This window comes from Natator depressus, chromosome 6, assembly GCF_965152275.1.
Source record: "Natator depressus isolate rNatDep1 chromosome 6, rNatDep2.hap1, whole genome shotgun sequence".
Classification (NCBI taxonomy): Eukaryota; Metazoa; Chordata; order Testudines; family Cheloniidae; genus Natator; species Natator depressus.
This window is the reverse complement of record NC_134239.1, coordinates 75,064,038-75,091,811: the sequence shown is the minus strand read 5'-3', so window position 1 is coordinate 75,091,811 and position 27,774 is coordinate 75,064,038. Positions and strand designations below refer to the sequence as shown.

Genomic DNA, 27,774 nt, shown 5'->3' with positions numbered 1-27,774 from the left:
TCTGCACAAACTAGCACGAGAGAGGGCAGGCCAAGGGTTTTACAGGGCCAAGAGATGAGAGGAGATAGAGCACTTGCCTATGCCCGGGTTGAATAAACAACAACTGATACCTTCCTACCACTGCTGACCTTTGAAACCCTCCTTAAGGTGGCTATAACCTAATTCAGCCATTTCTAACTGGAAGAATAAATTATTTTGTAATGGTTTTTATTGCCTTACACTGAACAATAGAATACAGTCATCTTGCTCAATTCTGATGCTAAAATTAACGTTTTGTTCGGAACCTCCCCCCCGAGAAGTTAATATATTATTTAAATTTAAGCAGAATATTTTGTATATTCTTTTATGTAGAATTCTTTTCTTGAAATCCAATTTTTACACAAAACAGCCTTAGTATTACTTTTCCCTAACAAAAGTGAGAAGCTAAAAATATTCAATCATCAGTTGCTGTGTTTATTTAAGAAAGTCTTACAAAGCATGAGGTAAAAATGAAACTGTCTAGAATACTTAGAGAGCAACCCATTCCTATTTTATTTCTAACTCAGTGCTTTGATTGATAGAAGACTTGCCTTTCTGAGCCCCTTTTTATAATAAACATTTTTAAATGTTTATTTTATGTCCAAGGGTAAAGAATATTTTGAGATGAAGCTCTCCATTTCCCTTTGCTGTGTCTTGGCAAGTAGTGTTTTATTTTTACATTAATAGTATTCAGATTCTTTCTTGTAGCTGTTAAATTGTTATACAAGGACTGTGGCGAGTATTTATGTTATTGGACTAAGAGGTATCTACAGTTAAACACAGAATCCTGGAGAAGCCAGAGGAAAATTCTTACATAATTAAAGCAAATTTCCAAGAGATTTCTTTTGAGTCCCTTTGAATTTAAAAGGGATTATAGAAAATTACTTTTAGCTGGTTTTGCTTTCATTTTTTAAAAAGTCATGATGTACATTTATTTTTATTTTATGTTTGTAATTTGTGCCAGGGTGTAAATACGTAGAGTGAACAACACTATAAACCTAATTAGTAATAAACAAAACTCATAAAGTTCACTTTTTAAATGGCACTCAGTTGTTAGCATAACAATGTAAAAGTTCCCAGTTACCTTCTAGATCTCTCTTCAGTTTTCTTAAGTCTTTTACTAGGTCTTCAAACTTAACTTGGGAGGCCTGGAAGAAATCTTGTGGTTCTGGTAGAGGAAAAATACTCTTGTCTGTTCCTGCGTCCTAAAATAAATAAATAAACAAACAAACAAATAATAGGCAACTATGAAAACGAAAAATTCATATTGAAACAAAATATTTTTCTTGAAATTTTAACTATGAATTAGTGTTATAAAACTGCAGAAATATTACATTGAAAATAGTTATTCACTGGGGCACATGTTTTGGGTGAAATCCTGACCTTACTGAAGTCAGTGGGAGTTTTGCCATTAACTTCAATGGGACCAGGATGTCACCCTTCATTTCCATCCTTATGCCAAAAGGATAATAATAATGTAATCTTTTCTACAGTATTATCGTACAATTAAATTCTAATGGAGAATACCAACCTAAACTAGCAGACAAAACTAAGACCTCATAATTTCAGTTCATTTTATACCAATAAAGGTTTTGATATGGAATTAAACATTTCTTAAAATTAGATGACAACATGAACATATGTTTTACTGGAACAAGCAAGCGTATGCCAACTGTTTGCAGGTATAATCTTACCCAATTCATACTGTATGACCCTAATTTGTCATCAGTATTTATGCACTAGCTAGAATATAGTATTTTGTACAAATAAAAATACATAGTTGAGAGTTTATGTGCAGAAATAAATCACATGGGTTATCATTTATATATGCAACCCTAAGCATGTACCTTGTCTCTGGAATGACAATGAAACAAATCAGAAACAAAAAACCCTACAAGATTCAAAGCTTCTTCTCAAAGGAAATAGTAACGATGCAAAGGTGTTGTGTAGGAGGTATTTTAATGACAAACCATTTTACAAGCATACACTATTGAGTTTAAAATGTTTTCTGCTTCTCAAATCTCAGTCTTTAATGAAGGACAACTCCAAGGTTGTGAACATTTCGGAAAAGTTGTGAACATTTAGGAAAAGTTCAAAGTTATATGATTATAAAGATACAAAAAGCTTTAGAAACAAATCCAGGAAAGATGGACAAAATTTATACATTTATCTCTCTCTCTGTTTTTGTCTCTTATCAGTATACTTGTCATCTCTCTTCCCAAACACACGCACACATGCTGACCCAAAAGAATATTCAGCCAAAAGCTCCTGCCCTATGTGGGGGTTATGCTTCTAGCTATGCTAATTGAATGGTGAGTTCATACCTATCAGTCTCAATGCGGTTTTAACTCAACCCATCACAAGGTTTCATCCAGCTCATAATAGTACATTTAAAAATAATATTACCATAGGAGTTATAAAAATGTAAGTTATCCAAAGCAGCAGAACTTCTTCCCCCAAGTACAAACTCTAGTTTAATCACCTGTCAGCAGAACCAATGCAGCTTCAAACAACATCCTACCACTGTATTCTCTCGTCAACAGAAATTCTGCCTATGCATGCTTCAGCCTTCCATCAGTGCCCTTATTGAAACAGATGGGCTTTGCAGCTATTTGCTTCCTGCTTCCACAGTGTGAATAATGAACAATTTTTGTTTTTATTTTAACTGAATATTTTTTGAGAGAAATTTAAAACTGATGGAAATCATAGCAGTGTTCAGCTCACCAGCAGAGACAGCCAAGTTCCAACAAACAGCCAGGCTATGGTGTTATGTGGTAGCAAGAGTCCTAATGTATAGTATAGCCATTTCCAATAACAAACACTGGTAGCGAACATGCAGAAACAAGGCTGCCATTAAAATTGTGTAGCTTTCTGCAAAACAACATGCTGCGAATTGTCTGTATAACTGCATATCAAATAGGGCTTGATTGTTCATGCCTTCCAGGTTCTAGGAAATTATACAATTACAAGTATTGTTTGGTGAAAATGCTAACAAAGTATAACATTGAAAGTAGACAATATTTAGTCTTGGTCTTAGTATTCAATTTTATAAATTTTATTTTCCCTGTTCGAACTATTTTATTCAGACAAGAAAAATTAGTAATAAATTCAAGTCTTTCTCTAATCTCTTTGTCAACACAATCTCTCTAAGTAATATACTGATACAGTAGTTAATGCAGCAAATGAATCATTTACCTTGTCCAAGTGTCGTAGGTAATATATGACAACATAATCCACAAGATTAATACCGTTATCCTAGGAATAAATTAAATATATTAATTAAAAGGTTAACTTGGGAGTGAAAACAATGTCAAAAGACCTACGATGAAAGTAGTTTTAAATGAGTGAAGAAAATCACCAAATCAGTTTAAAAGGAATATAATCCCATTTTATTAATTTATGTGGCCTTGTGGAGTAGGATCCACAATGTATTAGTTGCAGAGTCATTGATCATAAAAATCCAACTAGTATAGTAATCAGGGACCTGATTTTCCCACCACAGGACACTGATAACTTCTACCAATTGGCGTTACTGGGATCCTGCAGTGGGAAAAACTGACAGGTGTTACAATTCTCTAATAATTCAAGTAATTATATAAACAAACATTGTAATTGTCTGAAAATTTACTAAATTCACACATTTTAAAATTCACAGGTTTTAAAGCTAGACAGGACCTTTAGTTTATTTAGTCTCACCTCCTGTGTAACAGGCCATGAAGTATATAGCCATTCCATATCTTTTATACCAAATATAAAACCATGGAATATACATATGCTCAGTGCATTTCATACATAATGTATGTTGTTTCATGAATATATACTTCTACCATGTTAAAAGATTTGCACTCTACAAAGCCACTACTTTTTCGGTCCTGCATTGCCTGTATTATTGTGCATGACAATGATATATTTTCATATATTACTGAATCAATTTACCTCATTTCAGCTGTGGAAATGGATAAACAGTGCTTCAGGTATGGAATCATAAATTACAGGAAATTATTAAACAGCACAAAAGAAAGACAATGTAGTGTATTATACGTGGAAGGTCTTTGATGTCTTTTTTTTTTCATTTGTATATAGTGTATTGATAGCTATCAGGATAAAGCTTTGGATATGCACAATGTATGACTTGCTGCACAGAGCTGTCTGGTGTATATTTGAGTCTGCAGCACATTACATTTTATTAATAACCCAGAGTACCAAAATTTGTAATTAAGCAAGTCACTACTCTTCATACAGGCAAAACAATATATATATATACTGCCCTTGTGAAGTAAAATATTAGTTCTACTTTATTCTATATACACTCTTACACCACACTGCGACAGAATGTACCCAGTTCAACACCCTACACATTACTGTAATAGTCTTTGTACAAAGTATGCTTTGTGAGATATCATTTGAAAACTCATAATTTGCTGGTTATTATTGTCCTGATAAAATTTGTGTGGCAACATTGTATGTGAAGTGGTAAGATTTCACTGTATGGTATTATTACCACATGTTCCAAACGGAGGTTGGCAAACTGGTCTGTCTCAAACAAAGCAATGTGCTCTCTGCTTAATTTGCACTTAAACAGTAAACAGAGTCACCAAGCAACAAGAGAAACAAACAAAGCTCCAACATGTGAGGAAAAGCATCAGGGAGCATCCTTTCCTATGGACTCTGTCTCCTGAATCTCAGCTGGAAATGTTTTTTCAAGAGGAGGACTGACACTAAAAAAAGGAGAGACAAACACCACACAGCATCCCTCTCTTTCTCCCTACCCATCACATCCATGGCACTAGAAGCAACAAAGAAAACATTCACTGGACTGGAAAAGGGGTTCTGACCTAAGAAGTTTGGTCAGTAAGACTGCTGAGAGCATCTGGTGCGAAAACTTTGCTTTGAATTTAACATAGTTTGTTAAGTTAGGCACTAGTTGCGTTTTATCTTTATTTTTCTTGTAACCATTTCTGACTTTTATGCCTCATTACTTGTACTCACTTAAAATCTCTCTTTGTAGTTAATAAACTTGTTTTATTGTTTTATCTAATCCAGTGTGTTTAAACTGAACTGTTTGGGGAACTCCATTTGCGGTGGCAAGTTATGTGCATATTATTTCTTCTGAAGCAATAACAGACTTAATATAAACTTGTATTGTCCAGAAGAGGGTTGGGCATACAATGGACATACATTTCTTGGGGAAGGTCTAAGGCTGGGAGTGTGTTGGGGTCACGCTGCAGTATAACCCAGGCTGGTAAGAGCCAAGGTGTGGCTGGCTGGCTGCAGCACACACACAGACATAGCTGGGAGTGACTTGCATGCTGGATGCTGTTTGTGAGCAGTCCAGACTGGAGGTTACAACAGTAAAGCATTGTAAAGGGCACCCCAGGTTAGTATAGGGGTGACACAGCCACTCATTAGTCTGGATTGTACCCTAGTATGTCACACACACCTATCACCTTTGTTTGGCAGAAGACTGGGTCACAGACACAGAGAGATTTAAAGTGTGGGACCACAACTTTATTATCTTTCCAAGCCTTCATGCCACATAATCAATATTAAGGGTTGGCTTTTTTCAACCTATCCCTAGGATGAATCCTGATCCTCTCCCACCCAGTGGCGGATTGCTTTATGGTCCAACGGGGCTGTGCCCAGAGGCCCCGACCAATTGGGGGGCCCTACAGGAGCACCAGAACACTAGCCACAACCCCTGCTCCTCCTCTCTCCCCCTCCCCACTCCTCCTCTTCCCCCTGAGGCCCCGCCTCCATCTCAGAGAAGCCTGTGTGGAGGTGGTGAGCAATTCCCCCTGCCCCCAGGCAGAGCTGGCTGGGTGCTGCTTGCCCAAGCCCCAAGCTGAGCTAGCCAAATGAAGGGCCCCCCTACCCAGCGCAGCACTGGACCAAGGACCCCGCCCACCCAGCACAGCATCTGACCGAGGGACCCCCACCCAGCACAGCGCTGGAGCGAGCCACTCTCCCTCCTTCCCTCCTTTCCCCTACTCTGAGCCCCTTTCCCCCTCCACTCCCCTCCCCAGCATGGAGTTGCTCTCAGTCCCTTTCCCCTGCCTGCATGGCACGGAGATCTCCCGATCCCCTCCCCTGTGTGGCACTGAACTCCCCCAAGTCCCTCTCCCTCCTCCCCCCACTGGCCCTCTCCCCTCCCCCATGCGAGGCTGGCCTGAGCCACTCACCGAAGACCCTCTCCTGCCCTACACAGAGCTGATCCGAGCCCCACCACTCTCCCCTCCCACCTGACCCCTGCCACTCAACCCCGAAAGCTTCTTTTTGGCAAAACTGAGCACTGGTTCCATTTGCTCTTGCCAACTGATCACCAGTTGCCAACTGATCATCGTCCCAAAAAAATTGGGACGTATGGGCCCAAAATGGGACATATAGTCATCCTAGCCAGGGGTTCCCAAACTTTTTTTTTTAGCCAATTGCCGTAGGGAGATTTATAAAATTCCCACCTCCTCCCCTGGCCAGGCATGATCACCATGTGCATTCAGGATGAGAGGGGCACAGAGCAGCCAAGACTGCACTCCACCATTCAGGACCACAAGGTTTGTCTTTCCACTGCTGATCTGATCAAACATCTTCCCTGCTGAGATGGAGGTAGGGCAACATGAGACCCAAAAGTGGCTAATTTTTAAATGTCCTCACTGAAGCCTTAAGTAACTATCCAGAGACCCTTTGGGGTTCCAGTTTTTCAGAAAAGAATTGGCCATCTAGGCTGATTTTTCTTGTTCACTCAGTGTAGCAGTTCAGAATTCTTGTGTTACAACTGTTATTTGAAGAAGATGTGATACTGGCCAACTTAAAAATGAAGACAGGCAACACTTTGCAGGCCATGGGCAGACTCTTCCACCAAGAATCCAAAGCCATAAACTCAAATCTGATCCTTCAGGTTTCCAGTTTCTAGCCACTGTTCCTAAACTTGACCCTCAAAGTAATTCCTCACATGCTAGTGGCTTTTGTAAAGATATGCAACTAATATCAGGAGTGAGGGTTGGAGACAGTCACTGGAGAAACCTTCATCCCTCTGTGAATCTTGACTGAAAAATACACAAAAAGGCTTTGACACCAGGATAATCTTTTCAGTGGCAGAATCTAGGTGAGACAGGAGATGTCTATGTGTGCATGTGTGAGGCAGAGGACAAAGTGGGCAGAAAGAGACAGAGGCCAGTAGTCAGTGAGGAGGAAAATTCTTTGCGATGCAAATGATCTGGGCAGAACAACAAAGAAGGGAGAAACACTCCAAAAACAACATCTACAAAGTGTGCTGCTGTTTAAAACAGATAATGGTAAGAGGCAAGAGAGATCAACCTTTTGCAGATTATGGAACATGAAAAAGATCACTTGACAAATGCCCTTTAAAGTAAAAAATACTACTTACTCTGCTCTTGACATCCTTTAGTTTCGGAAGAATTTCCAAACCAAATCCATCTGCTTGACCTCGTGTCCTGTTTCCCCCATTCATATAATTTCCAAAAGCCAAAATCAAGCCTAAAATGTCCTTCACACTTTTCATGTCCAGCAAATCCTGAAAGAGGAATACTAATTTGTAACATCAGGTGGTACAAGACATTTACAATACTTTTACTGTTGCCCATGAATGTTACAATGATGAGACAGACAAAAAATATGGATTTCCCTAAAGCACTTCTACCAATATTTACCATAATACCAGTGAAAGAGTCCCAACCGTTTTCTACAATTTGTACTTAAAGTACAGTAGTCATGAAAATGGCATTATGAGGTTCCATGTTTGTCACTCACTGATTCCACATCAAAGTAAAGTAAAGGGATGTTTTGTGATTTTGGGCTCTGGACACTATAGGAGTCAAGCTGGATATTTTTTCCCCTCCCTCAGTATTCTCAGTAGTAAAGATTCTGCAGTCCAAATTATTCCCTCAATCATCCCTCTACAAAACCAGGCAGCTTTCAATGGGGATTGAACAGGTGCTACTAGGGGAACAACCAGAAGACCGTGGACTTGCACAGTTGTAACTGTGCATCAATTTGGCCTGCAGCAGCTTTCTTTCATTCTCTCACAAAATCACCAAACATAAGTTAGTCTTACTCCCAGAGCCCACGATGCAGCGTTGGCAGTTTAAAAACAATTCATTCATTTGCAAATTGAGAAAAAGTATTATTTATTATTATTTGTATTACAAAAGTGCATAAGAGCTCTAGTTATGGAACAGGACCCCAGTGAGGTAGGTGCCATACGAACAGAACAAAAAGACAGACCCTACCAAAAGAGTTTACAATCTAAGTAAAATCTGACATGGAATCAATGAGGTATAAACATAGAAGGGCACAATGCCAATTTTAGAGCAACATAAGACAGCAGAACCAAGTACTGCCACTCACAACACTACCCATTAGGCCACTGTGTCAGTTCTGGACAAACTGGAGAGAGGCCAGATGTGGACAAATTGGAGAGAGTCCAGCGAAGGGCAATGAAAACAATTAGGGGGCTGGGGCACATGACTTATGAGGAGAGGCTGAGGGAACTGGGCTTATTTAGTTTGTAGAAGAGAAGAGTAAGGGGGGATTTGATAGCAGCCTTCAACTACCTGAAGGGGGGTTCCAAAGAGGATGGAGCTAGGCTGTTCTCAGTGGTGGCAGATGACAGAACAAGGAGCAATGGTCTCAAAGTGTAGTGTGGGAGGTGTAGGTTGGATATTAGGAAACACTATTTTACTAGGAGGGTGGTGAAGCACTGGAATGGATTATCTAGGGAGTTGGTGGATTCTCCATCCTTAGAGGTTTTTAGGGCCCGGCTTGACAAAGCCCTGGCTGGGATGATTTAGTTGGAGTTGGTCGTACTTTGAGCAGGGGGTTGGACTAGATGACCTCCTGAGGTCTCTTCCAACTCTAATCTTCTATGATACTCATATTTTAAAACCTAACTCTCAAGGCTACATTAGAATTTTCTCCATGCTAGAACTCAACATACACGTAGAGCTGTGCAAAAAAACCGATTTTTTGGTTTGTTGGCAATTCCAAAGAAATAAAATAAAAATTCATTTGGGGGTCAAACTGAAAATTAAAATGTTTGAAAATTTCACCAAATAGAAAAATTGAAAAAAAATGTTTTTCTGGGTCAAACATTTCATTTGATCCAAAATAAAAACACTGTTTGACATTTTTTTCATGTTTATTAATTCAAAAAAATAAAGCTGAACAAAATTTCAAAACAAACAGTTTTGAATTTAAAAATCAAAATGTTTCATTTAAGAAATGTCAAAGTGAAACATTTTGGTTTTTTTTTAAGTTTTTTTTACAACCAAAACAATTTGGTAAAATCAACATTAACCCACAAAATGTTTCAGTGTCACCAAATCTGCATTTTTTGTCAAAAATAGTTTAAGCTGAAAAATTTCACCTAGTTCTACATGTAGGTTCTGAGTCACACAATGAATTTCTTTTAGAAATATTGGAAAGAGATACTATACCAATGTAAGAACACAATTGTTTGCCTGTCTAAAACAGAGATGGACCAAGAGGTTGGTGTTTGGATTCAAGATTACAATTTTGGCCCATCGCTAGATTAAAGTGATGTGTTTTGTGCATGAAATGGACATGGAAAATGAAATATATAACAGTCTATAACGTGGTGCATTATATAAATTACTATTTATCAAAATGCTAAACAGTATTTGCATGGCAGACTGTAATCACTCTCTAGACTGTAGTAACACAGGCAAATAGTGTTTAAGAGATTTTATTTTTATAGCACAAAGACAGGAACCTAAAAACAAACTGTAAAGGGAAGAAATTGAATAGATTGTGTCTTCTCCTTCTGAGATGTTATCTTTAATTTTGTATTAATCCATATGAAGTACAATGTGTAGTATCTTGTACTATGAAGGTGACACAAAATGATGCAGATGTTCTTACTTAAAGAAATTATAAGAGGAAATTACTGCACAACAGAGTAGCCATTTCAAAAATGTTAATAAGAAAGGGCTTTATTGTTAGTTTGCTATCTGCCCAGACTAAGGGGCAGTGGATTATTGTTCTGCACCTGGGGCAGACTCAGGGAGTCACAATCAAGCTCCCACCCCAGTTTCCCTGCTGCTTTAGGGAGAGAATAAGCTGCGCTGGTGTAACGTCGACAGACCATGGTCGATGGCGGGCAGGATCGAACCCAGGACCTCTGGAGCTTAGTGCATGAGTCCCTACAGCATGAGCTAAAATCCAACTGCCTGTTAGCTAAGGCTGTAAAGCAGACTCATTTTATCTCTCTCTCTTTAAGTGGTCTTGGTGCCACTAGATGGGACAGAACACCACACCCAGAAGGTGTGTGGGTTACAGTGGGTCTATACCCAGTGCACCATATGGGATGTAGGCAGGGCAAGCCACAGTCTGGCAGTAAACCATTTTAAATTGCTTTAAAAAAAAAAAGAAGAAGAAGAAAGGGCCTAAAGGTAGTATGGATAATGAATGGCCTCCATGTAAACACACACTATCCCTCCTAGGCATTAAAAACTGAAATTTGGGTCCAGAAGGAAGAAAAATAAATTCAGTGGTGAGGTAAATGGTGAGAGAAGTTGATGACAAAATGGGTACGCTGTAAGAGATAAAGCAGAGACACCTGCCCTGATTTTGCATTCAGTGGACCACACTTCACCCGCTCGGGGAAAAATCAGAAGAAAGGGGAAGAGGTGGGAGAGAAAGTGACTGGGAGTCAAGAAACCTGGATGCTATTCCCAAGTCTGCTTTAGAATTGCTCTGTAACTTTGGGGAAGCCTTTCAAACTCCATGGCCCTGATTCTTATTTACACAAGGCCACTTTTTACCACCCTGGTATTGTAAAAGGACCTTAAAGTGAGTGAAAAGTAATTTAAGCCCCTTAACATTGACAGAGTGGTGTCCTTAGTATAAATGAGAATCAGGTGCTTTGTGCCTCAGAAATTCTGTGTGTCTTAATTCATTGTTTATAATGCACATTCTATAAGAAGCACCATATAAACACACAATATCATTGTTTTTATTACTATTTGGAAATACTGTGTGAAATCTTGTTTGTTTTTAACATTCCTAGGGTTTTAAGAAAGAAAGCTCATTTTTAGGACTACCTAAGTGGTTTTGTTTTAAAGCCATGGCAGAATATGGTTTGGCAACATTTCTGATCTGAGTGCTGCAAATAAATACAAAACAGTTTTTGAGACATTTGAGCGCTGAGGGAGCTTTGTTTTCAGTTCACAACATTTCAGTGACATCACAGGTACAACCATATTTACACTAGTCTCTTCTACACTGTTCGTTTCCTCTTTTTTGGCTTGTCTCCTTGTTTGAATTGGTTTTTGGGGCTCATTTTCCTCTTGAATTCTCACTTTATCCCCATCTTCGGACTCTTCACTTTCCCCACAAATTATACTCTCTCCCTCTAAAGCACCTCCAAATCCACTTTGCCAACATGTGAGCAGAGCAACAAATCAAAAAACAGATCCTGTCAATTTCACCTTGCTCCTTCACTCACAGGTGGAGTGGGGCAGCAGGTAGTTCAGAAGAGGCTCTTCTTATGGTAGGCCAGACAATTTAGTATGCTGGCCTTTTGCATGAATGCTTGTGGTTGCCATTCACTGTTTAGGTTTTCTTCTAATCATATAATCAATTATTTCTATTACTGTAACATCGAGGAACCCATTCTTTTTCTTCTAAAATGTATGTATTTATTTATTTTCTAGGGTTTTACTGATCTAGTTTAATTCATTTATTAAAGTTGGCTCTGATGCTGGTCTCTGTGTTACTGTAAGACTCTGTTCGGTTTTGCAACATTTGAAATTTCTTTACTGAAAATATCTATCATTTTACATGAAATGACTAGCACTATGTAAGTTAATTAAAATCTGCTATTCCGCTGGAATGAAATGTTGTTATGTAAGAGCCATATAGTGCTTTTAAATTCCTGCAAAGTTAATGAAACTGCCGAAGTATTTATATTATACCTCAATTAGCTTTAGGAAGCAAAGAAATACATAGTATTTTAAATAAACTTAATTTGTGATTGGCTTTCATTAGACTGGCAGAACCTACCTTAGAAGCACGAGTAATAACATCCACTTTACGATGCACTGAGGTTATCCCCTCAGAGAAAACAGATTGGAAGATTATACATTGGGCACGTTCTGCAAAATTGGGGATCTGGGATAACTCATACAAAAATCTGTGAAAATAAGAACTATACTGTAATACCAAATCATTACATTTCACATCTTTTGTTATAATATAACATGTCAGAGTAATAGTGTCAAAGAAAGCACATAAAGCAATCTTTCTTTATTTGAATTGTAAATGAAATATGATAGAACAAAATAATTGTTTCATGATCTTTTGCACAACATTAGAGAACAGATGAGATCTACTATCAAAGCTTGTTGGTGACAAACAGAAGGACCAGCAAACTGGAGATTTCTGTTCCACTACTCTATGGACAGGAGTGTGTGTGAGAGAAACACTGCCCTCTACTGGATGAAAACAGCTCTGTACATCGGTTTATCAGTTTGATTGTTTGGTGTATTGCTAAATAAAGAGTATAACAGAATAACAACAATTAAAAACAGAAAAATACCCTTTTGATCATCTAGCCAAGTGTTTCCCAAAATGTTGGTGTACCTTTGCTAAAGGGCCACAAAGGACAAGTTAAGGGCAAAGGAGATGCCTAAATTAAGATGGGCAGGACTTTAACACCATATGGCAGGAATGAGGTGCATGACTGGTTTCATTTTCATGACTACTCTTCATTTGAAATCCCTTGATACTGTGCTCTATTCTGGTCAACTCACCATAGGATAGCCATTGCTGAGATTTGAAAGATCCAGGAAATGAACCAAGTGATTCAGGGTTTTAAAGTGCAAATTATAAAATACGATTAGCCTGACATAACTCAGGAAAAAAAGGAGACAGTGAAGCGTCTCACAGAACATTTTGTTATTTTGAAATAAAGGAATGGATTAGTGACAATACCTGGTTACTTAAAACAAAAATCTATAGTCTGAATCTGTGGAATGATCGACCCTATATTGTAATTAAGGGTCATCATTACCAACAGTTGCCACTTAGGGTAATATTGGATATCACAGTTTTCCCATTATGTTGAGTATAAAATAAATATGATAACTGTACAGTTATCATATGGTAAATAGGGATTTTTTTTTAATGAGGACATCACAACAATTCAGGCAGACATCTTTTGTATAAAATGCAGGTTGGATTATCTATCAAAGTCAAAAACCAAACAAAAGTGTAAATTAATGCAAGAGGGTACTGGATAAAGTTTTGAAGAGGACAGAATATGCTGGGTTCACTCATTAATTGTAGCTTGGAGTTAAGAAAAGTAAGTGTTTGCCTAACTTCAAGATATGATGGAGTGCCCCATTGACCGAATGTAACTTTTTGATGGCCCTTAATACAACATTCTACTGATGATCTACTGTAAGCACAGAGGGTTTCAATATCAGGTACTCTACCCTGGCAGTGTAAAGACACCTTAAAGAAAGCTTATATAAAATGTATACCCACTTGATGGCTCCTTTACCCTGACAGACTGCTGTAAAAAGGGCGTTAGTGTAACTTTGAATCAGGCCCAAAGGCCATCATAGTGTAACTATATATGAATCATAGCATCCATTGAATTGAAAGACAATGAAGTTATCATTTTTACCAAGAAATAACGCACCAGTTTATATTTATTCACATTCTAAAAACATCAAGTTTAGTGAATAATTTGAAACAAAACTGATTCTCTTCTCATGCCAGTGAAATTCAAAAGGACCACCACTGAAGTCAATGGAGATACCTCCATGTAAGAGAGGGGAGAATGAGGACTCAGTGTCATAATTTGGGGAGAAGCAAATATTTTACCTTCAAACAAATGACAGTTCTCTACTTACTGTGGTCAATAATATGGTCAGCAATAAAGCCCCAAATTGCATTTTGCTCCCATTTCCCTGTCTAGCAATGATTTAGTACTAGCTAGAACTACAGGAAGATTGCATTTCAGCCAAAATGCAATAGTTGGAAAGAAGCTAGAGCATCTGTGTCCCTCAGACAAGACCCCATGTTGTGGTCAATTACACATATAAATCTTTTCCACTCTAATGAATATTAGCATTTTAATAACTTTATTATCAAGAAACATAATTCAGGGGCACACTGCAATACTGCTAAGATACATTTACAGTGTACATCAACAATAGCAAATATAACATGCCAGCAAAACAAATCAAAATCACATGTGCAGGAGACCATTATTGATAACAGAAAAGCTTTCTGTTTCTCTGGAATTTCAAAACATTTAAAATTAGCAAAAGCTTCTTTTAGTCTGTACTGAATTCAGCCCAACACTTACAGTATTTTAATCCATAATGTTACCATTTGTAACAATTTTAAAAATATGGCATTTCATATTTAACTGTGCTTTGAGCCTTACCAATGAAAATGCAGTTAGGTTTATGTCCCACAGTAACTAATTTTAATCTGGGCATACAAGGTTGGAACTCTTGTGTGCTTAATCTTTTGTGGGACGAATGTGCTTAACGTAGTTCCAACAAAAGCCCCTGGGTCCGCGTTTATTGAGACTGAGTGGATAATCGTAACCGCACAATTGATTTATTGAGTTTCCAGAAAGTGCAGTATTTTGAATGGCTTATAAAACTGATGTAAGAGCATCTCTGGGGTTATGGTCAGAGCAGACGGTGGTCAGGCCTGGTGGTTGGAGCGACAATCAGAGGCCAGGAATAGCACCAAAGACCAGAGTCAGTGTCGGAGTCAGGAACCAAGTACAGCTGGGAACAAGGCTGGAACAGGATGATCATAGCTGCGGCGGGAAGCATAGAACCACAGAACTGTAGGATTACACGGGGCCACAACGGTCATTTAGCTAAACCCCTGCCAAGAAGCAGGATTTGTTGTGTCTAAACCATACAAAACATATGGCTATCCAGCCTCTTTTTGAAAACCTCCAGTGAAGCTTCCACCACTTCCCTAGGCAGTTTGTTCCATTGTTCTTACAATTAGGAAGATTATTTTGAGATTTAATCTAAAACTGGTATAGAATCATAGAATATCAGGGTTGGAAGACACCTCAGGAGGTCATCTAGTCCAACCCCCTGCTCAACCCTGGTATGCTGTAGTTTGTATCCATTGCCTCTTGACCTGATCTCTATGGCAAAAGAGAACAATTTTTCTCCATCTTTTTAATGGCAGCCTTTCAAGTATTTGAAGGCTGATATCATGCCTCCCCTTAATCTCCTTTTTTCGAAACTAAACATACCCAGTTCCTTCAGCCTCTGCTCATATGGCTTGCCTTCCATTCCTTTGATCATCTTTGTTGCTCGCCTATGGATCCTTTCCAATTTCTCTACATCCTTTCTATACAGCAATGACCAAAGTTGGATGCAGAACTCCAGCTGAACCCTAACCAGAGTCCAGTAGAGTGGTACTATCACATCCTGTGACTTACCAGCTATGCCTCTGTTAATGCAACCCAAAACTGCATATGCTTTTTTTGCAACAGCATCGCATTGCTGACTCATGTTGAGGTTGCGATCAACCGTGAGTGCCAGATCCTTCTCAGCAGTGCTGTGTCCAAGCTAGTTATCCCCCATTCTGTATTTGTGAATTTGTTTTTTCTCCCCTAAATGTAGCACTTACATTTGTCTTTCATTGTGTGTCTGTAGCCCACTTCTCCAATTTGTCAAGATACCTTTGAATTTTAGGGAGCAGGTGCTGGTCTGGTCCAGCTGCTGGGCTAAAGAGAAGGCCTGGTGACACTTCTCAGCCAATCAGGGGGTCTGGTCAATCAAGATGTTCAGCTTAGGTTAACTAGCTGGTCCCAGGCTCAGCACAGACGTTCTCCACCATTGCCCTGGCCTGTACATCTGGACTGTAGCCCTCCCAGTCCACCAGGTACTGGAGTTTCCCCCTAACTTACTAGGAAGAAAGAATTCATCAGATCAAATATTACTCCTGCCCTCGAACGGTTATGGATGGTGGAAGTGGGTTGGAGCGGTTCAAGAAGGGGTTCTCAGAAAAGGCTTTAGAAGGAAGTTATAAAATACAGGATGGATCTTTAGGGCCCCGGGTAGCTGCAGATTGCATGTTATTGGATTGACCTGTTCCAAGATCTTGAAATGGCCCAGGTACTGGTAATCCAGTTTGGCTGATGGGCTTTAAGATTCTGGGTGGGTAACCAAACTCTGTCCCTACAACAAGGTTGGGGAAGTTTGGTGACCCTGGTTAGCTTGGTGCTATAAGCTTCTTTAGCAGATCTTACATTTTTCTTGAATTCTTGGTGCACTTCGAGCAAGTGAGTAGCCAAGTCCATGGTGGTAGGTACCTGGGAACTCGTGGGTATGTCTGGATGAAAACAACGTTTAAAGCCATAGTTAGCAAAGAATGAAGTTTGCATGGGTTGCATTATTGTAGGCAAATTCCACAAGGAAAATTAGTAATTAAAAAAACAGTGAAGATACCATTCTAGAATCTGGCTGATATGTTCTGTTTGCCCATTGATTTGCAGGTGATAGGCAGAAAAGGTGAGGGACTCTATGCCAAGAAATCGTAGATATACCCATCAAAAAGGGGAGATGAACAGGAGCTCTGATCCGACATGAGGCCAGTTGGTGATCCATGGTAACGGAAGGCATTCTCTAGGAAGAGACATGTTGTTTCTGATACAGTAGGGAAGGCATGGCACATACCGAAGTGCACCATCTTAGGAAATCAACCATGACATGGATGCCACTTTGCGTGGGTCCATAGTTTGTCCCTTGGGGAAGACAATATGCCCCAGGAATTCAGTCATGTCCTGGTCAAATTCACACTTCTCGAACATCACATACAAGTGGTTTTAGGAGAATCTTTCTAAGATTCAGCATACATGTTGATCACGATAACCAGATCCTCAGTAAAAATGATCTCATTGAGGTAGATAACCACAAATTGGTCCAGCATGTCCCTAAAGAGATCATGAATGAAGCACTGGAAAGTCACCAGAGTGTTGCACAAGTTGAAGAGCATAACCAAGTACTAAAGTGTCCATACCAAGTGAGAAGGCTGTCTTCTATTCATCTCTATCTCTAATCCGAACTGGGTTACAAGCTCCACAAAGGTCCAGCTTGGTGAAGACCTTGGTGAAGCAGAGTCTCTCAAAGAGTTCATTGGTAAAGGCTACTGGTTCTGGACTGTAACATTGTTTAATGACTGTTAATCCACACAAGGCCACAGGGAGCCATCCTTCTTACCCACAAAGAAAATCAAAGCCCTGGTTGAGGACTTGGAGAGACGGATGAACCCCCTTTGCAGGTTTTCTTGGAGATAGCTTCAGATAGCCTATAACTCATTTTCTGAGAGAGAACAGATACACCCAAAAGGGATCACTGCTCCAGGCTGGAGGTCAACAGGGCAGTCGGAGATACAGTGAGGTAGCAAGATGTCAGCTTTCTTTTTGTCAAATATGTTAGAGAAGTCTTGATATTTGGCATGTACCACTGGGACTGTTGAAGAGACCATAGGGGTTGTGAAGGATCCTTTTAGACTAAGCCCCCTGTCTTGGAATCTCCTGGGAGATAGGCAAAGAAGCAGAGTATTTATCTCTGTGGTTGGATTTTGGGAGGCAAGATCCCAGCAGTATGGTGAACTAAAATGCACCATGTCAGTCTGCGAGCAGAGACATGGATCATGGGCAATGAACCAAGGAATACAGAGGAGAACATAGGAGAATGTGGCATATGGATCAATCCAAACTGAAGGATTTCTTGATGACCTTGAAGGGTAGTGACCTCTAAGGGGCAGTTAGGTGAGTGGCGGCCTGAAGAGAGGAGCGGTCCATCAATGGACACTATTAAATCAGGGAAACTTTGCATTTGGTGATGACATTATACTCTCAAATAAATTCAAGTCCATTAAGTTACCTGAGGCGCCAGAGTACCAGCAGATAAATGTTGGTGCAGGGTACCAGAGCAAGGGGGAGAATGCCAAACCTTCTATTGGAGCTGGGTGCTTCCTGACTGGGATGCAGACTGGGCCTCTGCAGGGCAAGTCAATGCTAAGTGTTCCAGTTCTCCACAGTACAGGCACAGGCCTGAGGCCTGTTTTCCTCTGTGTTAGAGAAGCGGGGCCCAGCATGGTCAACCTGCATGGACACAGGCTGTGGGGAAGGCACAGAAGGTTGGTTGGCTGGAGTCAGAGTGATTGGTAGGGTCAGGAAGCTAATCTTCTTACTTGGTGGTGTTCCATCAGGCAGTTGTCAGTCTTTATGCACAGTTCAGTTAGGGCATCTGGACCTGTCAGAGGCTCCATCTGCACCAACTCGTCTTTGACCTCATCATCTGAGCTGAGCTTCCTGCTCAGTGCTAGTGCTGCATAGCCTCATTCCATTTGGTGGCTGCTACCAAGTGTCGAAACTCCACGGCATAATGAGCAACTGGACAATGCCCCTGCAGCAATGCCTGGAGAGCAGCCTCTTCCATACGCATGCGACTCAGGTCATTGAAAATCATCGCCACGGTTTGAACAAAAATTCTCAATTGGCTCAGAAGAGGACTCAAATTCTCCAGCAGTGGAGAGGCCCAGGCTAATGCCTCTCCAGTCAGCAGGCTGATAAGTCCTACTCAGGAGTGGACAGGGGAAATGACTGAGGACACAACAGAAATAGGGCCAGCACTAATTCAGAAACTTGAGGAACTTACTGCGGTCGCCAGCTAACTCGTCCAGCAGGGAAATTTTTGGTTCTCGAGTGGCTGGAGTTGGAGCTGCAGGTGGCATAGCCTATGCCTAGGTGCCACACTCTGGGCCTGCAGGGCAGCAACCTGAGTCTGCAGGTTCTGCAAGAGACTCACTATCTCTGACAGGGAGACACTGGCCCTAGCAGTATCCATTCTGCTAGCAGAACCTGTCCCTTCTTTCAGGAGGAGGATGCTCAAACTGTCACGGACTGGGATGTGGGTGGTCAGGCCTAGTAGTTGCAGCAGCGGGTGATCAAGCTTAGGGGTCAGAGCTGGAGTCAGAGGTCAGTAGTCAGAGCCAGAGTCAAGAACCAAGCAGGAGACCAGCTCTTGAACAGACTGGAGCAGGGTAGGAGCAAGGCTGGGAACAAGGCAGGCACAGGAGCAACTGCAGCTGCAAGAAAAGCACTGAGCAGCAGCCAGGGCTGCTGTTCCTTGGCTTCAGAGCAGGCCTGGTAGGTTTGGTCTATCAAGGTGTTCAACTGAGGTCAACTAACTGGTCCCAGGCTCAGCTGCAGGCCCTAATTCCTGACCACTGGTTGATTATTTCATTTTAAAGCAACATTTAAAAAAGAAAAGTCTCCTTAATCAACATCTCTCAATAACAGGGGAAATCATGGGATAATTAGGTAAGGATTATAAGAACTGTTTTGGTAAAGACGAGATGGTGAAAAAGCAGACTCATTTTATTTGGAATTACCAACAATAATTGGTTTCTTTAAAATGCCTCATTTTTAACTACAGAACAATGATAGCATGAAACTGACAGGGTGACTAATGTGGACCAACCCCTCCCCACCATGATTTACAAAACTAGGCATGGCCTCTTATAATTCCAGAACACTAAGCATGATTCATATTTTCCAGGACATAAAATGTGCTTATATTTATTTCACTCAGTCCTGGTCTACACTAGGAGTTGAGGTCAAATTTAGCAGCGTTAAATCCATTTAACCCTGCACCCGTCCACACGACGAAGCCCTTTTTTTCAACTTAAAGGGCTCTTAAAATCGATTTCCTTACTCCACCCCCTGACAAGGGGATTAGTGATGAAATCGTCCTTGCTGGGTCAAATTTGGGGTACTGTGGATGCAATTAGACGGTATTGGCCTCCAGGAGCTATCCCAGAGTGCTCCATTGTGACCGCTCTGGACAGCACTCTCAACTCACATGCACTGGCCAGGTAGACAGGAAAAGGCCTGCAAACTTTTGAATTTCAATTTCCTGTTTGGCCAGCGTGGCAAGCTGCAGGTGACCATGCAGAGCTCATCAGCAGAGGTGACCATGATGGAGTCCCAGAATCGCAAAAGAGCTCCAGCATGGACCGAACGGGAGGTATGGGATCTGATCACTGTATGGGGAGAGGAATCCGTGCTATCAGAACTCCATTCCAGTTTTCGAAATGCCAAAACATTTGTCAAAATCTCCCAGGGCATGAAGGACAGAGGCCATAACAGGGACCCGAAGCAGTGCCGCGTGAAACGTAAGGAGTTGAGGCAAGCCTACCAGAAAACCAGAGAGGCAAACGGCCGCTCCGGGTCCGAGCCCCAAACATGCCGCTTCTATGATGAGCTGCATGCCATTTTAGGGGGTTCAGCCACCACTACCCCAGCCGTGTTGTTTGACTCCTTCAGTGGAGATGGAGGCAACACGGAAGCAGGTTTTGGGGACGAGGAAGATGATGATGATGAGGTTGTAGATAGCTCACAGCAAGCAAGCGGAGAAACCGGTTTTCCCAACAGCCAGGAACTGTTTCTCACCCTGGACCTGGAGCCAGTATACCCCGAACCCACCCAAGGCTGCCTCCCAGACCTGCCAGGCGGAGAAGGGACCTCTGGTGAGTGTACCTTTTAAAACACTATACATGGTTTAAAAGCAAGCATGTTTAATGATTAATTTGCCCTGGCATTCGCGGCTCTCCTGGATATACTCCCAAAGCCTTTGCAAAAGGTTTCTGGGGAGGGCAGCCTTATTCCATCCACCATGGTAGGATACTTTACCACTCCAGGCCAGTAGCACATACTCGGGAATCATTGTAGAACAAAGCATTGCAGTGTATGTTTGCTGGCGTTCAAACAACATCCGTTCTTTACCTCTCTGTGTTATCCTCAGGAGAGTGGTATCATTCATGGTCACCTGGTTGAAATAGGGTGCTTTTCTTAAGGGGACATTCAGAGGTGCCCGTTCCTGCTGGGCTGTGGCTGAACAGAAATGTTCCCCGCTGTTAGCCACGGAGAGGGGGGAGGGGCTAGCCATGGAGAGGGGGGAGGCAAAATGCGACCTTGGAACGAAAGCACATGTGCTATGTATGTAATGTTAACAGCAAGGCTTATCGCGAAAGAGCGTACCCATTGTTCTATAAAATGTGTCTTTTTAAATACCACTGTCCCTTTTTTTTTCTCCACCAGCTGCATGTGTTTCAAGGATCACAGGATCTTCTCCTTCCCAGAGTCTAGCGAAGATTAGAAGGTGAAAAAAACGCACTCGTGGTGAAATGTTCTCTGAGCTCATGCTGTCCTCCCACACTGACAGAGCACAGACGAATGTGAGGAGGCAGACAATGTCAGAGTGCAGAAAAGCACAAAATAGCCAGGAGGAGAGGTGGCGGGCTGAAGAGAGTAAGTGGCGGGCTGAAGAGAGAGCTGAAGCTCAAATGTGGTGGCAGCATGATGAGAGGAGGCAGAATTCAATGCTGAGGCTGCTGGAGGATCAAACCAATATGCTCCAGCGTATGGTTGAGCTACAGGAAAGGCAGCAGGAGCACAGACCGCCGCTACAGCCCCTGTGTAACCAACCACCCTCCTCCCCAAGTTCCATAGCCTCCTCACCCAGATGCCCAAGAACGCGGTGGGGGGGGGGCCTCCGGCCACTTAGCCATTCCACCCCAGAGGATTGCCCAAGCAACAGCAGGCTGGCATTCAATAAGTTTTAAAGTTTAAAACTTTAAAAGTGCTGTGTGGCCTTGTCCTTCCCTCCTCCACCACCCCTCCTGGGTTACCTTGGTAGTTATTCCCCTATTTGTGTGATGAATGAATAAAGAATGCATGAATGTGAAGCAACAGTGACTTTATTGCCTCTGCAATTGGTGATCCAAGGGAGGTGGGGAGGGTGGTTAGCTTACAGGGAAGTAGAGTGAACCAAGGGGCGGGGGGGTTTCATCAAGGAGAAACAAACAGAACTTTCACACCGTAGCCTGGCCAGTCATGAAACTGGTTTTCAAAGCTTCTCTGATGCACACCACGCCCTCCTGTGCTCTTCTAACCGCCCTGGTATCTGGCTGTGCGTAACCAGCAGCCAGGCGATTTGCCTCAACCTCCCACCCCACCATAAATGTCTCTCCTTTACTCTCATAGATATTGTGGAGCGCACAGCAAGCAGTAATAACAGTGGGAATATTGGTTTCGCTGAGGTCTAACCGAGTCAGTAAACTGCACCAGCGCGCTTTTAAACATCCAAATGCACATTCTACCATCATTCTGCACTTGCTCAGCCTGTAGTTGAACAGCTCCTGACTACTGTTCAGGCTGCCTGTGTATGGCTTCATGAGCCATGGCATTAAGGGGTAGGCTGGGTCCCCAAGGATAACTATAGGCATTTCAACATCCCCAAAGGTTATTTTCTGGTCTGGGAATAAAGTCCCTTCCTGCAGCTTTTGAAACAGACCAGAGTTCCTGAAGATGCGAGCGTCATGTACCTTTCCCAGCCATCCCACGTTGATGTTGGTGAAGCGTCCCTTGTGATCCACCAGTGCTTGCAGAACCCCTTACGGTTTATGTACTCTCCAGCTTGGTGCTCCGGTGCCAAGACAGGGATATGGGTTCTGTCTATGGCCCCACCACAGTTAGGGAATCCCATTGCGGCAAAGCCATCCACTATGACCTGCACATTTCCCAGGGTCACTACCCTTGATATCAGCAGATCTTTGATTGCGTTGGCTACTTGCATCACAGCAACCCCCACAGTAGATTTGCCCACTCTAAATTGATTCCCGACTGACCGGTAGCTGTCTGGCGTTGCAAGCTTCCACAGGGCTATTGCCACTCGCTTCTCAACTGTGAGGGCTTCTCTCATCTTGGTATTCTTGCGCCTCAGGGCAGGGGAAAGCAAGTCACAAAGTTCTATGACAGTGCCCTTAAGCATGCGAAAGTTTCGCAGCCACTGGGAATCGTCCCAGACCTGCAACACTATGCGGTCCCACCAGTCTGTACTTGTTTCCCGAGTCCAGAATAGGCATTCCACCGCATGAACCTGCCCCATTAGCACCATGATGCCCACATTGCCAGGGCCCGTGCTTTGAGAGAAGTCTGTGTCCATGTCCTCATCACTCACGTCACTGCGCTGACGTTGCCTACTCGCCCGATATCGCTTTGCCAGGTTCTGGTGCTGCATAATGCGTGTGGTGTTTAATGTGTTCCTAATTGCCAAAGTGATCTGAGCGGGCTCCATGCTTGCCGTGGTATGGCGTCTACACAGAACAAAGGCGTGGAACAATTGTCTGCCGTTGCCCTGACGGAGGGAGGGGCGACTGACGACATGGCTTACAGGGTTGGCTTACAGGGAATTAAAATCAACAAAGGGGGTGGCTTTGCGAGAAACGGAATGGCCCCCTCAAGGATAGAACTCAAAACCTCAAGGATAGAACTCAAAACTGGGTTTAGCAGGCCATTGACTTCACAGAGGGAGGGAGGGAGGAGAAAATGAATACAAAACAAATCTGGTCTATTTCTTGTTTTGAGCCACTTCATCTATCTTTATACATCTTGATGGCAGCAGACTGTGCAGTACAACTGCTAGCCATCATCAACACCTGGGTGCTCAGCAGAAGACGGTGCAGTATGACTACTGGCCAGCATCTTCTGTTCCCTGCAGATTAAAAGACAGTGCACTGCCGATAGGACTGAATCGCCATGAGACGAAACAAGGGAAATGACCTGGCTGAGTCACTCCCATGTTTGCCCAGGCGCCCGGTTAAAAGAGCACCCAGGACTAGGTCGATGACGGCTACCAGTCATGCTGCACTGTCTGCTGCCAAAAGGCAATAAACTGCTGCTGTGTAGCAATGCAGTACCACGTCTGCCAGCACCCAGGAGACACACGGTGACGGTTAGCTGAGCGGGCTCCATGCTTGCCGTGGTATGGCGTCTGCACAGGTAACTCAAGAAAAAAGGCGCAAAACGATTGTTTGCCCTTGCTTTCACGGAGGGAGGGAGGGAACGGGGGCCTGACGATATGTACCCAGAACCACCCGTGACAATGTTTTAGCCCCATGAGGCACTGGGATTTCTACCCAGAATTCAAATGGGCGGCGGAGACTGTGTGAACTGTGGGATAGCCACCCACAGTGAAACGCTCCGGAAGTCGACGATTGCCTCGGTACGGTGGACACACTCCGCCAACTACATGCACTTAGAGCATTTGTGTGGGGACACACACAATGAACTGTATAAAAACGTTTTCTACAAAACCGACTTCTATAAATTCGACCTAATTTCGTAGTGTAGACATACCCTCAGAGATACAGCAAATAGGTTGCCAAAGATTTAGACTCTGTGAAATATCAAATAGTCACAGTGTATCATGCTGTAGGCCAAGGCTCACCTGAGTGTGGTCAATGAAAGCACAAAGACAAGGGACAGATGAACAAGATTGTACATAAATTTGAAGGACATTCGTATTCTGAGGTTTTAATATTTGGGAGATATTCATACCCTCAGACATTAACCTATTCCCCAATATGCAGATGTCAGCAACAGCTGCTTGGCTTGCTCTGATGGTAGGAAAGGAGAAAAATCTTTCTGCCCTCCAACACCAACCTCCAGCCTTAAAGAAAACTACGTAAAAAGATATCCCCTCTGTGTCCCAGCTCTCACACTCAGATGCCATCTCTGCTGCCTCTGTTCCTCCTTCATCATCCACATATTTCCTCCCACTCTCTCTTATACCAAAGGTGACTGAGCAGCAGCATAGTGAAGAGTAGAAAAGTGGGGCCTCAGTGTGGGAACACAGGTGGTAAGGAGAGTGATGGGGGCCAGTGGAGGGGGAGGAGAGCAGTAAAGAGGAAGGAGCAGCACGGAGGGAGCAGAAACTAGTGCTCGGCATAAATTTGGGATCAAATATATTGTTTTAATAAAAGACAAGTTCATTCTGAACGATAGGATTATAATTCCATTTGGGAATTCGTGCAATTTGAGTTTTGCTTTTGGGGTTTATTATAACAGCAACTTCTATGGCACATTTCCATCCAAGCACGTCACTGCTTTACAAATATTAATTCAGCCTCAATACCTAGGAGAGGAAGATAAAGCATTTTAAAAATGAGAGCATGCAGGCACAGAAATTGTGACTGGCTCAAGGTCACATAGCAAAATTAGTATATTTCATCTGTCGTAGTGGTCCCAGTCAATACAAAGTTATACACAGTACATCAAAAAAGGGACAATATAATCACTTTTCACACCATCTCTTGAAATAAGGATTTTTTAAGACTTAACCAGCCAGATTTCTGTCCCTACACTCCTCAGCCTCCTAGCCAATGGCGATTCTGCATAATGGAAAAATATTTTTTTTTAAATCTTACTGTTCTGGTTTGTCCAAGAGCTTCAGTTCCTCTTCTTTTGAAGTTTCATAATACTGCTTTATTTTCTCCAGTTCATCCTTTTGCGCTCTCTGTGTGATTGTAATTAGAAACTAGCAATAAGAAGCTTTCCTTTTAAATACAATCAACCTATCTTTTTATTTGCTGATCTCTAAAAACCCCACTCATTCTCTTTTTACATACTTTCCCCAATATCACACATGCTACTGAAAATGCAGAGCCTCACTTCATGTATTCTATATATATTAGTGTGACTGAAAGTGGATCTATATGCTAAACTCATGCCATTGTCTTTTGCTCAAGGTCAAAAGATACAAAAATGTGATCAGTAAAATGTATTCTCATCCTGATATCAGTAATAATTTTACAATTATGCAGGGTTTTTTTGTCTCATAAAGTTTCTTGATAAAGTTGAGAACATGCCTTATTCAACAAATCCTTCATCTGCTTTACTTAAGTTGGTTTTACTTACTTAAGTTGGCTTACTGCTTTACTTAAGTTATCCCCTATTCTACCAGTAATGCTAATTTTTTTTCAAATTTGGTAAGGACTTGATTCAATATAATTAAATTTGTTCAGACTTCTTTACCAAAAGTCACTGCTTTTCCACATTCCCACATGTACACAAGTTTCTGTAGTGCAGAAGTGGGGTAATATTAAAGATGAACAGGGCACTCTGTACTATTTCTATAGGCATTCCCCTCCTTTCTCAAAGTAATGTTGATAAACATTTTTTCTTTCTGCTTACATTCAATAGAGTACAATTCAACACAGTATAATTTGTATTTCATTTTCGTTGTAACTCTATACTGAGTTGCCTATGTGTCACTTGTAAGACACCATACAGGAACATGAAAAATTATTCAGAAAATAAGAGGTAGGCCCAAACCACTACTCAAGACCCAAAGAGTCCCAAACTTTGGGGAGATTGAGGTCTGCAGCTGAACTTTGTGGCTCTGCTAAAATGAGAACATTTTTAAATGGTCACCATTTTTACATTTTGTACAATCTCTTTTTCCAACATCCCCCAGGAATGATACTTAGTATACAGATCAGGAGACAGAGTTGAATTATGAAGAACAGTTGATATCTTTCAATGTTTCTCACCTATGTGATTCAAGACTTATTTTTTCTGCTTTGTCATTATATTTATCTTGGCTGGATGCTACTGAAGAACTTTTCTGAGGATTTTCTCCTTTAACTACAGCCTAGCCAGCGTTTGCACCTATAATGCTGTTTCCCTCACTGTAGGGGCAAGTGCTCTCATGACATAGACCCCCTTTTCATAGCCAGCAGGATATAAATACAGAAAGTTGCCATAAACCCATCACCACATTCACATAACTATTTCTCTATTTTCATTTTGTAGTTGAATTTTGCACCTGTATTATTTAATTCCGTGAAGCATTCTATGATACTGTTTTACGAAGGTCACAATACAAAATCAAATTTATTCTATTGCATATCAGATTAATACCTCTGTGCACCAGTTCTAAATCTTACATTACAGAAGGCCTTCAAATTGTCCTATATTCCAGTTTTCACAATCAGCCCCTAAACATGTTTCCAAATTTACCTTCCCATTTTACAGATTAGAGAGAGAGAGTAGAGAAAACCCCTTCCCCACAGTGAGATTGGGAATATTCCTTCCCAGAGCTTAAACACTTCAAGGTCAAAGATATCTCCTGGCAGGGTCCTGTAGATGCTTTGCTTCCCCTTCCTCTGCCAGTTACTCTGCCTCATAACTCAACTCCCTCTAGAGCTTCCTGGTTACCAAACAGAAAGCTATTGCACACTGCACTGTGTTGTAGAATAGTTGGCTCGGTCAGGCAAGACAAAGCAAATCACATATTATGGCTTAAAAGTAGTCTTAAAGTTTGAGGGGGGGAAGATCTGGAAAGGGGACACCCTCCCAGGCTATGACTTAAAGAAAAGTGAAACGGGGGGAGGGGAGAAGGAAAAGTCTGCCCAAGGTATGATAGGAGTGAGAGAAGATATAGACAGTGAGGAGGAGCCTCTTTGTGGTGGGAGGCCAATATTTTGTGGGGGAGAAGATGACAGGTCATGCAATGTCTTTTGTTGCAATCTATTTAATCTTAATCCAGCTCCAATTGGATTGGATTGGTTTATATTCCCACTGGGAGACTTGATCTGGCAAAATACATGCATTGTGTTGGCTAACTACATTTTGATGATATCCACTAATACTCTTATATTCCCTAAGAAAAATCAATTTTTATATACTCTCTCTTGTGTAATACGGTCACAAAATAAAATTGTATTTTTATTTTTTGTGTGTGTTTGCACTTGTTAAAAATCTGAAACTATGAACATTGTGCTCTTTCACATATTTTCCTGTCATACTTACATTCTCATACAGTGCTTCCAGTGTTTCCAGGTCGACTATGGAGTCATCCACATTTAGTGTAGCTG

General features: G+C 41.7%; 1 protein-coding gene across 2 annotated transcripts in view; it reads right to left on the bottom strand.

Moving 5' to 3' along the window:
* FMN1 (formin 1) overlaps positions 1 to 27,774 on the bottom strand; it is a 391,310-nt gene that overhangs the window by 102,601 nt on the left and 260,935 nt on the right. For both annotated transcript variants that reach the window (XM_074955742.1, XM_074955743.1), the window contains 6 exons: positions 27,710 to 27,771; positions 25,324 to 25,412; positions 12,055 to 12,184; positions 7,400 to 7,546; positions 3,214 to 3,273; positions 1,103 to 1,223 (listed from right to left, as the gene is read on the bottom strand). In XM_074955742.1, the coding sequence (XP_074811843.1) occupies positions 1,103 to 1,223; positions 3,214 to 3,273; positions 7,400 to 7,546; positions 12,055 to 12,184; positions 25,324 to 25,412; positions 27,710 to 27,771 (609 nt within the window). The remainder of the gene's footprint in view (positions 1 to 1,102; positions 1,224 to 3,213; positions 3,274 to 7,399; positions 7,547 to 12,054; positions 12,185 to 25,323; positions 25,413 to 27,709; positions 27,772 to 27,774) is intronic.